The sequence below is a fragment of the Chlorocebus sabaeus genome, chromosome 23, assembly GCF_047675955.1.
Source record: "Chlorocebus sabaeus isolate Y175 chromosome 23, mChlSab1.0.hap1, whole genome shotgun sequence".
In the NCBI taxonomy this organism is placed as follows: Eukaryota; Metazoa; Chordata; class Mammalia; order Primates; family Cercopithecidae; genus Chlorocebus; species Chlorocebus sabaeus.
In genome coordinates this window covers 41,529,428-41,545,058 of record NC_132926.1, presented here as the reverse complement: position 1 = coordinate 41,545,058, position 15,631 = coordinate 41,529,428, and the positions used below count along the sequence as shown (strand labels likewise).

The following is a 15,631-nucleotide window of genomic DNA, read 5'->3' as shown; positions in this document are numbered from 1 at the left end:
CAAAGCAGTGTGGGTTGATTCTGAGGTGCACTGTGGGAAAGGGCTTGTCGCTGCGGTGTTGCTGTTGGAGACTTGATTGTTGGTGACAGCGAAACAACGATAACAAAATGCCAGAGCGAGATAGTAAGGCTCAGGCCATCCTTTATTTCTTTCCCATGGCACTTGGGGCATTTGGCGCATTATTGTAGCTTCTGAGCTTAAGCCGGGTGTGTGTGTGTGTATGTGTGACGCTTGAGCCCGGCGAAGCCGTAGGGTCGTAGATGAAGCCGACAGCTCCAAACTCCGGCCCCAGTCCTCGTTCCTACTCCAAGTGATGATGGGCAGCTTTTGTCTGTGGATCGCTTTCCCCCAGTACTGTCCCCATACTTAATCTGGGTTGCGGGTATTCATCTTTTACGTAGTATTTTAGACGTGATTTTCCGGAAGTCTTCTCTGATCTTCCAGCGCAGGATTAGGGTCGTTTGCTTTGTGCTCCCACAGCTTCTTGTAGTTTCCCATTTCAGCACTTATTACATTGTGTTGACACTGCCGCTGTTCTTCCTTTTGTTCTGTATTGTTCACTACTATATCTCAAATTTTTGCATAGGAACTGACACATAAGAGCCTGATTAAATTAACGTCAATTCTTTTTGTCAGGTGAGCCGTTCTCCAACCCTTTGGCGCCCGATGGCCACGATGTGGATGATCCTCACTCCTTCCACCAGTGAGTATTTTGTGCTAGGACCATGGAAATGAGTTGGGCGATGAATAGAGAGGTGGTGGTGATGGTCAAAGAATTCTGAATGTCTTGTCATCAAGGATGGTCAAAAATTATACCCGCTGGCCCTTTATCTCTGTGAGCCTTAATTGGATCAGGCCAAGTGCATAAGGGTATTAGAAGGGAAATTCCTGCAGGAAAGGTGTTAAGTTTTTTGTGTGTTTTTTTTAAAATGCGTGTTGTGTAATTACACATTATATAGGAATTACTTCTTCTGATAGAAAATTAAAACATAGGAAATAAGGGTAAAATCTTTTTTTGTTTTTTTTGAGACTGAGTTTCGCCCTTGTTGCTCAGGCTGGAATGCAATGGCGCCATCTCAGCTCACCACAACCTCCGCCTCCTGGGTTCAAGCAATTCTCCTGCCTTAGCCTCCCAAGTAGCTGGGATTACAGGCATGTTCCACCACACCCGGCTAATTTTGTATTTTTAGTAGAGATGAGGTTTCTCCATGTTGATCAGGCTGGTCTTGAAATCCTGACCTCAGGTGATCCATCTGCCTCTGCCTCCCAAAGTGGTGGGATTACAGGCATGAGTCACCGTGCCCGGCCCATCTTTGATAACATCCCCAATTCATGTTTGGTAAAATCATCTTTGATAACGTCCCCAATTCCAGTCCATTTCTTTTTTTTTTTTCTTTTTCTTTTTTTTTTTTTTTTTTGAGACGGAGTCTCACTCTTGCCCAGGCTGGAGTGGAGTGATGCAGTCTCGGCTCACTGCAACCTCCACCTTCTGAGTTCAAGTGATTCTCCTGCCTCAGCCTCCCAAGTAGCTGGGACTACAGGCATATGCCACCACACACTGATTCTTCTTTTTTTTTTTTTGTATTTTTAGTAGAGACAGGGTTTCACTATGTTCGTCAGGCTGGTCTTGAACTCCTGGCCTGAAGTGATCCACCCGCCTCGGCCTCCCAAAGTGCTGGGATTGCAGGCATGAGCCACCATGCCCAGCCTCAGTCCTTTTCTTAGAAGTAACCACAGTTACCTTTTTTTGTGTATCTTTTCCTCCTGTTGCCCAGACTGGAGTTCAATGGCACTATTTCTGTTCACTGCAACCTTTGCCTCCCGGGCTCAAGCAGTTCTGCCTCAGTTTCCCCAGAAGCTGGGATTACAGGTGTGCACCACCATGCTTGGCTAATTTTTGTCTTATTAGTAGAGACAGGGTTTCGCCATGTTGGCCAGGCTGGTCTCGAACTCCTGACCTCAAATGATCTGCCTGCCTCAGCCGCCCAAAGTGCTGGGATTACAGGCGTGAGCCACCACACCTGACCCTCCTACTCTTTTTTTAAATGCATTTATACGCATACATGCATATCTGAGGAAAACACAACATTGCTTTGTGATTTAAAATATTTGAGTTAAATGATACTAGGCTGTATATATCATTTTTGCAACTTGCTTCTTTTTAAACCCTGCTCAGTGTTTCTGAGATTATCTTTCATAGCAGTGACAAGCATTCCGTCTTGGCTAAACTTTAGTCAGGTTCCCCAAAGAGTCCTATTTTTCAGCGGGATTCATCCTTGGCCTGCTGAGCACAGTTTTAGCAAGGAAATAAACCCCTGCTCCACCCCCATACCTAACCAAGTTGCTTTTAGTAATTTTCTATAAATTCTCACTTGTCCCTGTTGTATTTGGAATTAAGTTCAGTCTCTATTACAATGATCTTGACTCCTGTTACAATAGTCTTCAATAAAGTCTTCCTTGAGGGGAAGAGGAACTTGCTTAGATATCAAGGGTGGGAGAAGAGGAGCTGAGTTGGATATCAAAAGTGGGAAAACTTTCTGTGAACTGACTTAGAATTCCTTTTTAAAACCGAGGTCAGCAGGCCAAGGAAGAGCCCTAGTCAGAAGAGAGCTTCAAAGGAGTCTGACTTTAATTTGATCAAGAGAGGAGTCAGTCTTTGTCAGTGTACCAATTAAAATAATCTCTTGTACCATTAGTGCTGTCTTTCCCTCTTTGGGAAACACCATCATGGTTTAGTCTGTCTCCAGCTAATAAACACTTAGTCTGTTTCAGACTGATTCTTTTCTTTTTTTTATTTTTTTGAGACAGAGTCTTGCTGTTTTTGCCCAGGCTGGAGTGTAATACCTTGATCTTGGCTCACTGCAACCTCCGCCTCCCAGGTTCAAGCGATTCTCCTGCCTCAGTCTCCCGAGTAGCTAGGATTACAGGCGCCCACCACCATGCCCAGCTAATTTTTTTGTATTTTTAGTAGAGACGGGATTTCACCGTATTGGCCATGCTGGTCTCGAACTCCTGACCTCAGGTGATCCTCCCGCCTCAGCCTCCCAAAGTGCGGGGATTATAGGCGTGAGCCACTGCACCCGGCCAGACTGATTATTTTCAAGGCTATAGTTGAATTTCCTTTACAGGCCTTGTTATATACATATGTCAGTAATTGGCCTGGCTAAATATAAATAAATGGAGTTGCTGACTTGTAGGAGATATATTCTTAAATTTTAACAAATACTGCAAAATTGCCCTCCAAATTGGTTATACTGGTTTACATTCTCATCAGCATTATATGAGAGTATCCCCCTCCCAAATTCTCTCTCACACTTGATTTATCAAACTTTTTAGTAGTTAACACTCTGATGCATTAAAAGTGGCATATCTGGTCGGGCGCAATGGCTCACACCTATAATCCCAGCACTTTGGGAGGCCGAGGTGGGCAGATCACCTGAGGTCAGGAGTTTGAGACCAGCCTGGCCAACATGGTGAAACCCCACCTCTAATAAAAATACAAAAATTAGCTGGGTGTGTTGGCAGGCACCTGTAATCCCAGCTACTTGTGAGGCTGAGGCAGGAGAATCACTTGAACCAGGAGGCAGAGGTTGTAGTGGGCTGAGATCATGCCACTGCACTCCAGCCAGGTCAGCAGAGGGAGACTCTGTCTTAAAAAAAAAAAAAAAAAATGCTGCGTGCTGTGGCTCATCCCTATAATCCCAGCACTTTGGGAGGCCAAGGTGGGTGGATCATAAGGTCAGGAGTTCAAGACCAGCCTGGCCAATATGGGTGACAGAGCGAGACTCCATCTCAAAAAAAAAAAGTGTCATATCTTTGTTTTGATTTGTATTTCCCTGATTTCTGTTAATTTAATCATGATTTTTACGTGTTCCTTTTTCATTTCTTACTGAGTCCTAATATTTAAAATCTTTGCCTTTCCTTCTAGATCAAAACTCACTAATGAAGACTTCAGGAAACTTCTCATGACCCCCAGGGCTGCACCTACCTCTGCACCACCTTCTAAATCACGTCACCATGAGTAAGTCTTTCCGTGATCCAGCCTGTCTCCCAGCTTTTTTCTTGCTCCTTCCTATTTCTTTCTACTGAAGTAGAATGACTTTTAATAGTCCCTCAGGTATTTATGCTGCTCTCTAAAGTTTGAGAACTGCCCACCTACAAATACTGATATGGATTTCTGCTTGATTGAAACTGTTACTTTGGTCAGTATTCTAAGTCTTTCTAAAAATCCTCAAGGAGACTTCTTGGGGTTTCTGGGGCTGTGGCAATATTTTGCTATCAGTGAATTTCTCGTCTGTTCTAGGATGCCAAGGGAGTACAATGAGGATGAAGACCCAGCTGCGCGAAGGAGGAAAAAGAAAAGGTGAAGGAAGGGTGAAGGGTTTTAGATTTTAGGATAGACAGTGTTTAGGGGAAAGAAGTAGGGGCTAATTGTGAGGCCAGAAACTAAGATTTTGTCTTGAGGCTCTCTATTTTCTTAATGAAGCATAGTGATACTTAGAGGGCAATAGAGAGGGCTTTGGAATAGGCCTATCTATATTTTAATCTCATCTTCACTAGTTTCTTGGTGGATAACCTAGGCATTTGCTTAGCCTCTCTAATCCATGGATAGAATGGAGATATAGTAGCAATAATAACTTTTATCAGGATGTCATGAGGATCAGCTGTGAAAGTACATGTAGGCATTTAGCACCGATGCCTGGCATATGGTAACCACCCAATAAATCTTGACTGCCATCATCATTATTATATCATCATCGTTATTTACGTGATACAAAAGTTTCTGGACCTGGTACTTGGCTTTTCCTTTATTCTGAGGGTGGACCAGCAAATAATACGTTCTTTTCAGCTGAAATTAGAAGGTGGTAAAAATTCAGAAGATTTTCTGATTTTTGTGTGGAAAAGTCTTATATCTGTAGAGAATTAGTAGAGTTGGGTGGTATTAAAAAGTTCTGAAGTGACAGATGGGGTGTCCCAAGTTGGCACTGGAAAAGTATATAAACTGGAAGAAGGCATAGTTCTGATTTTTGAGTAACTATGAAGAGGTGGCCAGCAGTTCTATCAGGACAGACATGAGCTTTTCTCCATAGAGAGTAGGATGGAGATGTAGGGAAGCAAGCAGGAACAGTTCTGTTGACCTTGAGGTAGCAGCTGATGAACCTTACACATTTGCCTTTCTCTGGTCACAGTTATTATGCCAAGCTACGCCAACAAGAAATTGAGAGAGAGAGAGAGCTAGCAGAGAAGTACCGGGATCGTGCCAAGGAACGTAGAGATGGAGTGAACAAAGATTATGAAGAAACTGAGCTTATCAGCACCACAGCTAACTACAGGGCTGTTGGCCCCACTGCTGAGGCGTGAGTACTGAGGGACCAGGGCATGGTTCCCTCAGCACGCCAGAGTATGCAAATACAATGTGAACTCTTCCTCTTACTTTCCTGCCCTGAAGCCTACAATAAGCGATTTCGGAAGCACTTGCCACCCACAAATGACTGTTCTTTTTTTTTTTTTTTTTTTTTTTTTTTGAGGTGGAGTCTTGCTTTGTCACCCAGGCTGGAGTGCAGTGATGCGATCTCGGCTCACTGCAAGCTCCGCCTCCCAGGTTCATGCCATTCTCCTGCCTCAGTCTCCCGAGTAGGTGGGACTACAGGCGCCTGCCACCACGCCTGGCTAATTTTTTGTATTTTTAGTAGAGACAAGGTTTCACTGTATTAGCCAGGCTGGTCTCGATCTCCTGACCTCGTGATCCCCCCGCTTCGGCCTCCCAAAGTGCTGGGATTCCAGGTGTGAGCCTCTGCACCTGCCCCCCCTCACTTTTTTATTTTTATTTTTGGGAGATGTAGTCTTGCTCTTGTTGCCCAGGCTGGAGTGCAGTGGCGCGATCTCAACTCACTGCAGCTTCTACCTCCCACGTTCAGGCGATTCTCTTGCCTCAGCCACCCAAGTAGCCGGCTGGACTACAGACGCCCACCACCATGCCCGGCTAAGTTTTGTATTTTTAGTAGAGACAGGGTTTCACCATTTCGGCCAGGCTGGTCTCAAACTCCTGACCTTGTGATCTGCCCGCCTTGACCTCCCAAAGTGCTGGAATTACAGGCGTGAGCCATCACGCCTGGCCAGTACTGTTCTTATGTGGCGTCTTTCATTATACAGGGACAAATCAGCTGCAGAGAAGAGAAGACAGTTGATCCAGGAGTCCAAATTCTTGGGTGGTGACATGGAACACACCCATTTGGTAAAAGGCTTGGATTTTGCTCTGCTTCAAAAGGTGAGTTCTGGTGGTCAGGTGGGGAGTCATACTATTGTGCTGAATGCTCTTGTATGGGTCTGGCAAGATGAGGAGGGAGATTGCTGAGAGTTCAGACTGAGCAGAAGAAGGGCTAAAGGTGGGCCCTCTGAAAAGCTGATTGCTACTTACCTTCAAGTATCAGGCCAAATTTTATTTCCTTGGAGAAGCCTTCCCTGATCACCCAGGTGTGGTTAAGTGCCTCCCTTCACCTCCCACTTCCTGTACCTTTGCATAGCTTTTCTGTTTCACTTACCACAGGAATTATTGCACTTTGTTGAAATTGTTTAATTTGTCTGTCTCATCCGCTGTAAGCTCCATTAGGGTAAGAACAATATCTGTCATGTTTAATATTATATTCTTAGTTCCTGATACAGTGTGGTGTAGTGGATGTTCAATAAATATATAAAGTGATTGAATGTCCTAACGCTGCTTGCTTTCCTGTTAGGTACGAGCTGAGATTGCCAGCAAAGAGAAAGAGGAAGAGGAACTGATGGAAAAGCCCCAGAAAGAAACCAAGTAAGTAAATATTACAGAAGGGTTGAGAGTTTAGAAAGGTGGGACTTAAAGTTGGAGCACATTTGGCAAAAATAAAACTTTTTTGTCTTTTCAGGAAAGATGAGGATCCTGAAAATAAAATTGAATTTAAAACACGTCTGGGTGAGTACAGTTTCTATACTAGTGACTCTGCATTGTAGGTGAATTGTAGGGAATTTAATGCTCTGGGAAGGATATGCTTCACCTTTCCCCCAACCTCCTTTTCTCTTTCTTTTTGAGACAGGGTTTCACTTAATTGCCCAGGCTGGAGTGCAGTGGTGTGATCATGGCTGTCTGCAGCCTTGACCTCCTGGGCTCAGCCTCTTGTGTAGCTGGCACCACAGGCATGTGCCACCATACCTAGCTAATTTTTATTTTTTGCAGAGATGGGGCTCTCTGTATATTGCCCAGGCCAGTCTCAAACTCCTGGGCTAAAGTGATCCTCCTGCCTTGACCTTCCAAAGAGCTGTAAGAGTCTTTCTTGGCCCCAAAACAACTAACTCCCATAAAATACTCAGACATAGACTTAATTATTTCATATGTCATTTATGTCTCCTCAGGTACATTGAAAGATTTTTCAGTTTGGGGCTTATGAATTAAAAGAAGTAACATGGTTAGTGATTAAAAGTTCAGAATTTGGAATCGGAGAGACCTGAGTTTAAACCTTGATGATGAAACCGCATTAAGTGTATGATGTTAGGCAACTGACTTTGCTTTCTGTTTGTTCATCTGTAAAACTCGGGTTATTATTTACCACATGACTATTGTAGGGATGAAGAAAAATGAAATCTATAACATGCCTATCATATTGAGCAGGTAGTATAGCTGTTTTTTCCATCATCATCAATATTACCTTAAACTTCATCCTTCTTTCTCAAGACTTAATACAATATAGGTGCATAGTGTCCTTGAAGAGACAATGTAGAAGAGTGGACAAGAGCCCAGGCGTTGGAGTTACACTGCCTGGTTCCATTCTTTGCTCCATTACTTAGTAGATACATGACTTTAGGTAAATTACTTAAATCTCAGCCATAGTATTCTTATCGGTAAAAAGGATAATGATGTCCACTTCACAGGGCTGTTGTAAAGATTAAGTGAAACAAAGCTTGCATAGCACTTGGCATGGTGGCTAGCACAGAGTAAGCACATAAGTGACAGCTGTTCTTGTAGATCTTGGCTACTTGCTGCTCTTCTTATTGTAGGCCGCAATGTTTACCGAATGCTTTTTAAGAGCAAAGCATATGAGCGGAATGAGTTGTTCCTGCCAGGCCGCATGGCCTATGTGGTAGACCTGGATGATGAATATGCTGACACAGATATCCCCACCACTCTTATCCGCAGCAAGGCTGATTGCCCCACCATGGAGGTGAGTGAATGGAATCCTAAGAGCCTATCGTGTGAGCCTCAAGCCTGGGAATCAGCCTGGCCTCTGCCCCGTGTCCCTCATCCACCGTGTCACCAAGTCCTGTTCACTTTTACCTCTTAAATCTCAGCTGAATCCATTCACTTTTCTACTTCTTCACCAATAACATTCCAGTCTAAGCTATAATCATTTGCTAGAACTATTACTATTTTTTTTGAGACCAATTCTCACTCTGTCACCCAGGATGGAGTGCAGTGGTGCTATCTCGGCTCACTGCAACCTCTGCTTCCCAGGTTCAAGCAATTCTCCTGCTGCAGCCTTCCAAGTAGCTGAGACTGCAGGCATTCATCACCACACCTGGCTAATTTTATTTTTAGTAGAGACTGGGTTTTACCATGTTGAGTAGGCGGTTCCTCACCTTAAGTGATCCATCCGTCTTGGCCTCCCAAAGTGCTGGGATTACAGGCATGAGCCACTGTGCCAGGCCTCTGGAACTATTAAGAAGGCTTCTAATTGGTTTCCGCACTTCACTTCCACTCTAATTGGTTTCCGCACTTCCACTCTGATTTCTTATTTTATCTTTTTATTGAGGTGTTCTTCACATGCCATATAATTCATCCTTTAAAAATAATTTTTTAAAAACATTTTTGTGGGTATATTGTAGGTATATTTATGAGGTACATGAGATGTTTTGATACAGGCATATAATGCATCATAATCACATCATGGAAAATGGGGTATCCATCCCCTTAAACATTTGATCTTTTATGTTACAAACAGTCCATTTATACTCTTTCAGTTGTTTTATAATGTGTAATTATTCCTGCCTATATAGTCACCCTGTTGTGCTATCATATAGTAGGCCTTATTCATTCTTTCTTTTTTGTTACCTATTAACTACCACTACCTCCCCTACCCTTCTAAAATATACAGTTTGGCTGGGTGCAGTGGCTCACGCCTGTAATCCCAGCACTTTGGGAGGCTGAGGTGTGAGGATCACTTGAGGTTAGGAGTTCAAGACCAGCCGGGCCAACATTGTAAAACCCCATCTCTACTACAAATTAGCCAGGCCTGGCGGCATGTGCCTGTCATCCCAGTTACTCGGTAGGCTGAGGCATGAGAATTGCTTGAACCCAGAAGGTAGAGGTTGCAGTGAGCCAAGATTGTGCCACTGCATTCTAGCCTGGGTGACAGAGTAAGACTGTCTCCAAATAAATAAATAAAATGTAAATTTTTGTCTCACTACAGTTTAGCAGCTTTTAGTGGTATCTCATTCTTAGGATAAAGAGCAAAATCTTTACCGTACCTGTGAGCCTCTGCAACATCTGGCCTTTCTAGAATGTTCTAGACTCCTTTCTTGAATGTTCTTGATTCACTTTTGATGCAGGACTTTTGTGCAGGGCTGTTTTTTCTCTCTGAAATATCCTTTCACAGCACCTCCTTTCCGTCCCTTCACCTACTGTATTGTAATTCAGTCTTTAGTTTGTTAAGTGAATGAATGAATAAATGAAGAGATTCCTGCTCAGTGGTTTAACATTCTTGTTTCTTGCTATTTTCAGGCCCAGACCACACTGACCACAAATGACATTGTCATTAGCAAGCTTACCCAGATCCTTTCATACCTGAGGCAGGGAACCCGTAACAAGAAGCTTAAGAAGAAGGATAAAGGTACCTGGAGGGTTAGAGAGAGAAACCTTACCTACAGAGGGCATTTGGTGGTAAAACCAAGGTCTCCTGGAGCTTTCTGTCTCCAGAATATTGAGAGGCTCCTGGGAAGCAGAGAAAAATGGGAGTACTGGAGCATTGGCAAGGAGACAGTTACAGCCAGATTCTGTCTCCTTAATCTACCTAAGAAGCAATGGTCAGGTCTGAAGCATGAGGGATGGAGAGTGGGTAGCTTATGTCCCATTTATTTATTTATTTTTTTAAAGATATATTTTGGTGAAAACCAGAAAACCTAGACAAATTCTAAAAAGGCTCTAACACTTGACCCACATTTTATTTTATTTTATTTATTTATTTTTGAGACAGAGTCTCGCTCTGTCACCCAGGCTGGAGTACAGTGGTGCAATCTTGGCTCACTGCAACCTCTGCCTCCTGGGTTCAAGTGATTCTTCTGCCTCAGCCTCCCAAGTAGCTGGGACTATAAGCACGCATCACCATGCCTGGCTAATTTTTTTATTTTTAGTAGAGATTTGGTTTCACCATATTGGCCCAGCTGGCCTCGAACTCCTGACCTTGTGATCTGCCCACATCGGCCTCCCAGAGTCCTGGGATTACAGGCATGAGCCACTGCTCCTGGCCTTATTTTTATTATATTTATTTATTTATTTTGAGATGAGTCTCGTTCTGTTGCCCAGGCTGGAGTGCAGTGATGCCATCTTGACTCGCTGCAACCTCTGCCTCCTGGGTTTAAGCAATTCTCTTGCCTCAACCTCTTGAGTAGCTGGGATTACAGGTGCCTGCCATCACACCTGGCTAATTTTTTTGTACTTTTATTAGAGATGGGGTTTCACCATATTAGCCAGGCTGGTCTTGAACTTCTGACCCTAAGTTCAAGATTCGCCTCAGCCTCCCGAAGTGCTGGGATTACAGGCGTGAGCCAGCGCACTCAGCCTTGACCCACATTTTAAACAGAATATGTTTAAAAGGGCATTAAGAGCTGGAGAGGATGGTGAAGTTCAGTGGAAATTAACTGAGGAGTATGTTCCTGACTCCCCTCTTTAAATTTCAGGGAAGCTAGAAGAGAAGAAACCTCCTGAGGCTGACATGAAGTATGTATCCTAGCCCCTGGCATCTGATCGGAGGGAGGGGGTCTCTGCATTTCTTGCATCTGGCATTTTAGGGAGGCATTGACATAAGAATCTGGAGAAATGGTCAGGGGAAGCGAAGGTGTGTGTGTGAATTTGGCCAGCTAGTGATCTCCATTTTCCCAGTATTTTTGAAGACATTGGGGATTACGTACCCTCCACAACCAAGACACCTCGGGACAAGGAGCGGGAGAGATATCGGGAACGGGAGCGTGATCGGGAGAGAGACAGAGACCGTGACCGAGAGCGAGAGCGAGAGCGAGAACGAGATCGAGAACGAGAGCGAGAGCGGGACCGAGAGAGAGAAGAGGAAAAGAAGAGACACAGCTACTTTGAGAAGCCAAAAGTAGATGATGAGGTGAGATGTGGGCCCTTAGTACCAGATGATGGAGTTGCCCCTCTCTGGAAATGTGAGCAAGGTTGGGTAAGGAATTGATTCAAACTTGAGGGAGGGATGAGTACGAATCTCTCATGGTAACACTAACCTTACATTTTGTGTTCTTTTCAGCCCATGGATGTTGACAAAGGTGAGTTGTATCCACAGCATCTCACAGTTGCTCTAGCAGTCCTGCTTTCCCCTGGGCTGAGAGTCTGACCTAGGGCTCAGAGCTGGCAACGGTAGGATTTGGGGACTTCCTGGTTCTGGGTTCTCGTAAGAACCGTGTCTTGCTTTATGGAATAGGTGGAGTTCCCTCCACCTTCCTGGGCCATGGCAGGGCATATTTGGTCTTAGATATAATTCCTGTGGCCCTGGGGTTCTGAGGAGGTGAGGTAGAGGTCAAGTATGGAATGTTCTGGATACCCTACCCTAATCTCAACCAGAGTAACTCATTATTTATTGGAGTTTGTTTAAGACTTTGTCAGACAAATGGGTTCTATGCCTTAAAAAATGTTTCTTAGGCCGGGCGCGGTGGCTCACGCCTGTAATCCCAGCGCTGGGGGGCCGAGACGGGCGGATCACGAGGTCAGGAGATCAAGACCATCTTGGCTAACACGGTGAAACCCCGTCTCTACTAAAAATACAAAAATTAGCCGGGCGTGGTGGCGGGCGCCTGTAGTCCCAGCTACACGGAAGGTTGAGGCAGGAAAATGGCGTAAACCCGGGAGGCGGAGCTTGCAGTCAGTGAAGATCTACTACTGCACTCCAGCCTGGGCGACAGAGCAAGACTCTGTCTCAAAAAAAAAAAAAAAAAAAAAATGTTTCTTAAGTGTGTTGTGGGGAGGAGGTTGTGAGAGCCTCAGTTCAAGGTCTAGGCAGAGTTCTCTTTTCTCCTAGGACCTGGGTCTGCCAAGGAGTTGATCAAGTCCATCAATGAAAAGTTTGCTGGGTCTACTGGCTGGGAAGGCACAGAATCATATCCTTTATTTTAATGTGTTCCTGGGTTCCAGAGAACTGATCTGTTTACTCCAACCCCCTCTGCCTGCCTGCTCCCTCCTACCCCGCCCCACTCCTTCCCTTTTATGCTGAATTTTGACAGAATGAAACCATCCCTTGTTCCTTCCCAGAGCACCCATAACAGCTCACAGCCCTCTCAGAATTTTCATGTTGGGGCTTCTAGCCCTTGGTCCCTCCTGGCTGAAGCTTTACAGCAATAGGTGGAATCCTGTCTAGTGTTTTCTTTAACATAGCATAACGCTGAAGAAACCAGAAGACAAAAAGCAGCTGGGAGATTTCTTTGGCATGTCCAACAGTTACGCAGAGTGCTACCCAGCCACGTATGTGAAACCTGGTTAAGGAAGGAGGCTGGATGATTGGGGAACAAGTTGGGGGTGAAATGGAAATTTGATTTGCTAAGTTCCAGGGCTACCGTTTTTTTTTTTTTTTTTTTTTTTGAGACAGAGTCTCACTCTGTTGCCCAGGCTGGAATGCAATGGCGTAATCTCGGCTCACTGCAACCACCACCTCCCGGGTTCAAGCAATTCTCCTGCTGCATCCTCCCAAGTAGCTGGGATTATAGGCATGCATCACCACACCTGGCTAGTTTTTGTATTTTTAGTAGAGATGCAGTTTCACCATGTTGGCCAGGCTGGTCTTGAACTCCTGACCTCAAGTAATCTGCCCGCCTCAGCCTCCGAAAGTGTGGGGATTACAGGAGTGAGCCACTGCACCTGGCCCAAGGCTACTTCTTACTTGGATGAACTATTAGGCTTTGAGTGGGAGGTCAAGGGGGTGGTCATTCCTATGCAGATAGCCTCTTAGGTAGGTTTCCAGATGAAGCATAGGGTCAGGGTGTTTAACTGTTTAACTCTTGCTTCTCCTTAGGATGGATGACATGGCTGTGGATAGTGATGAGGAGGTGGATTATAGCAAAATGGACCAGGTATGTAGTTAGAAGGATGGTGGGTGCCTTTGGGTAGTTATTACTATATTTTTTTACATATATCTCCTTCCCCACTCCTAAAAAATCTGTCTCATTTACTGGGCTCCACCCTCCTCTAGTGGCAGCAGTAGAAACAGCAGCATTGAGGGTCATGAGCAGCTTAACTATTTCAGAGTCTTTGCACAAGATCAAATGACATAGGGTCAAAAATCTATTTTTTATTTCCTATAGCAAAGTGCCACGCTTTGATTCCCATGGTAGGCAGTAAGCAAGCATCAGTGCATAAGTAGAAAGGGCAGAAAAAATTGCAGTATTTGGAAAATAACTAAATTTTATTCTAGCCAGGATTGAAGTTTTCCTCTAAGTCTTAAGCAAAATTAAAAAGAAAAAACCACTAATGCCACTAATAGCGAAGAAATCTCTATTCTTCCCCTGAGTTCTTTGTATTGAAATAGCATAGTTTAATCTTGGAGCCTTGTTTAATCCTGCCTCTACCATTTATTAGTTTTGTGAGTTTGCTAAGTTCTTTTACTGTTTATGCCTCAATTTCCTCATCAGGAAATGGAGAGAAGTGTAGTTCCCTCTTCATAGATTTTTTAATGAGAATTAAATGAGATAATGCATTTAGTGTACAGAATAATGCCTGTCACATAGTATGTAATAGGCATTTATTATTACAGATCAGGGTATGATTTATGAATTGTGGAACCTGGGATTATGGGAGAGTCTGGCTTCAATCAAGGGCTGAAATTCCATTTCCACTGACATCTTTTCCTTCCCCATCCCCCCATTCTGTCCTGCAACAGGGTAACAAGAAGGGGCCCTTAGGCCGTTGGGACTTTGATACCCAGGAAGAATACAGCGAGTATATGAACAACAAAGAGGCTTTGCCCAAGTGAGTCGGTACTGAATATGGGCAAGGTGTGAGGAGGGGTGTGGGGATTTGGTGGAATAGTGCACATAAGGTTAGAGGGTATGGTCTGGCTGAGATATTCCCAATTAAGTTCTTTGCCCACAGGACCCTGGGAAAACCTCGCCACTGCTATGCAGTCTCTGATGCATTCTTTGCCAACTGTGCTTTTTTTCAGGGCTGCATTCCAGTATGGTATCAAAATGTCTGAAGGGCGGAAAACCAGGCGCTTCAAGGAAACCAATGACAAAGCAGAGCTTGATCGCCAGTGGAAGAAGATTAGTGCAGTAAGTAGGATGGCCCCTTGGGTGGGAGGGTTTCAGCTGGGAGAAGACATTAGCCTACAGATTCAGGAACAGGCAAGGGGCTGGAGAGCCATGGAAATGAGAGGTCAGCCTTGGGCCTCAGGTGAGCTTAGATGGGCAGCTTGGTGATAGACTATCCTGTTCCTTTTGCAGATCATTGAGAAGAGGAAGAAGATGGAAGCTGATGGGTGAGCGGCATTATTCTTCCTCTGGGGGACTGGTGGGAATTGCTTAGTGCATTGATCTTATGCTGACCCATTTCTCCTTCCATTGCAGGGTTGAAGTCAAAAGACCAAAATACTAATCACCAGTTACAACCGGAGACCCTCCACAAGGATATGCTTCCCACTGTTTTCTTTCTACAATTTTCAAAGGTTGCAAGATGTTTTTTGATGGATGAATATAAAATTTTATTGTGTAATTACATGGTTCCATTAAAATTGGTTAACTTGCTAGCTTCTCTGTTGAGCATGCCCCCTCCAGTGCCCTTGAAGCACCAAGAACACTAATTCCACTGGTTACATAGAATCACATGCAGAAAGCCATCAGTCCTTTCCTGAGCTGTGGTTCTAGATTGCTAGACATGAAGGATGCTTTCTAGCCAGTGTGCCCAGTAGAGAAAGGAATGATCCTCACTGATGGGCAAGAGGTGGATAGAGGAATGTAAGGATGATTGGTTTCAAATGTAAGACTCATTCAGGCCCATCTTCAGGCCTAGTCCCTGGACAAAGATTTCCTGGATCCTGCAGTCAGCCTAATGGGCTGCTAATCTGATCCCCAGGCTGTGAAGAACTGGGCTCTGGATGAAGGCATCTAATGAAAATCACTTATGGGTGAGAACCAAAACCTTTTCTGAGTTTATGTCTTCCTATGAGCTTTATTAATGTTGAGTACAAATCACTGCCTCCTTGGCTAAAGGTGTAACCTTAGGGAAGTGCTTCGGGTTTAGAGCTGATATAGTGTGGCCCTGCAGGTACAGGAATTCCTATCCTAGGCCAGAAGGGTTTGGTGCCCTTCATCACCCTGAAACATTTGCCAAGGCCCAGAATAGGTCTGTTGGCCTTTGAATCACACCATTCCCTTCCCTGTTCTTCCTTTC

At 44.5% G+C, this 15,631-nt stretch overlaps 1 protein-coding gene across 1 annotated transcript; it reads left to right on the top strand.

Annotated features, from left to right (window-relative positions):
• On the top strand, positions 1–14,985 carry IK (IK cytokine). The gene is made up of 20 exons (XM_008014693.3): positions 1–123; positions 637–703; positions 3,929–4,021; positions 4,304–4,363; positions 5,190–5,357; positions 6,154–6,268; positions 6,735–6,805; positions 6,900–6,946; positions 8,026–8,189; positions 9,746–9,854; positions 10,921–10,960; positions 11,123–11,354; positions 11,505–11,523; positions 12,273–12,351; positions 12,632–12,712; positions 13,260–13,317; positions 14,124–14,212; positions 14,406–14,514; positions 14,686–14,720; positions 14,809–14,985. Exons 1-20 carry the CDS (start codon positions 108–110, stop codon positions 14,834–14,836), a joined length of 1,680 nt encoding a protein of 559 aa, XP_008012884.3. The 5' UTR covers positions 1–107; the 3' UTR covers positions 14,837–14,985.
• Positions 14,986–15,631: the final 646 nt, after the last annotated feature.

Excerpts from the sequence above, each read along its gene's own strand:
- IK (XM_008014693.3), top strand. Across the intron at positions 704-3,928 it reads GATCCTCACTCCTTCCACCA|ATCAAAACTCACTAATGAAG; the intron begins GTGAGTATTTTG and ends CTTTCCTTCTAG. Across the intron at positions 12,352-12,631 it reads GGCTGGGAAGGCACAGAATC|GCTGAAGAAACCAGAAGACA; the intron begins ATATCCTTTATT and ends ACATAGCATAAC.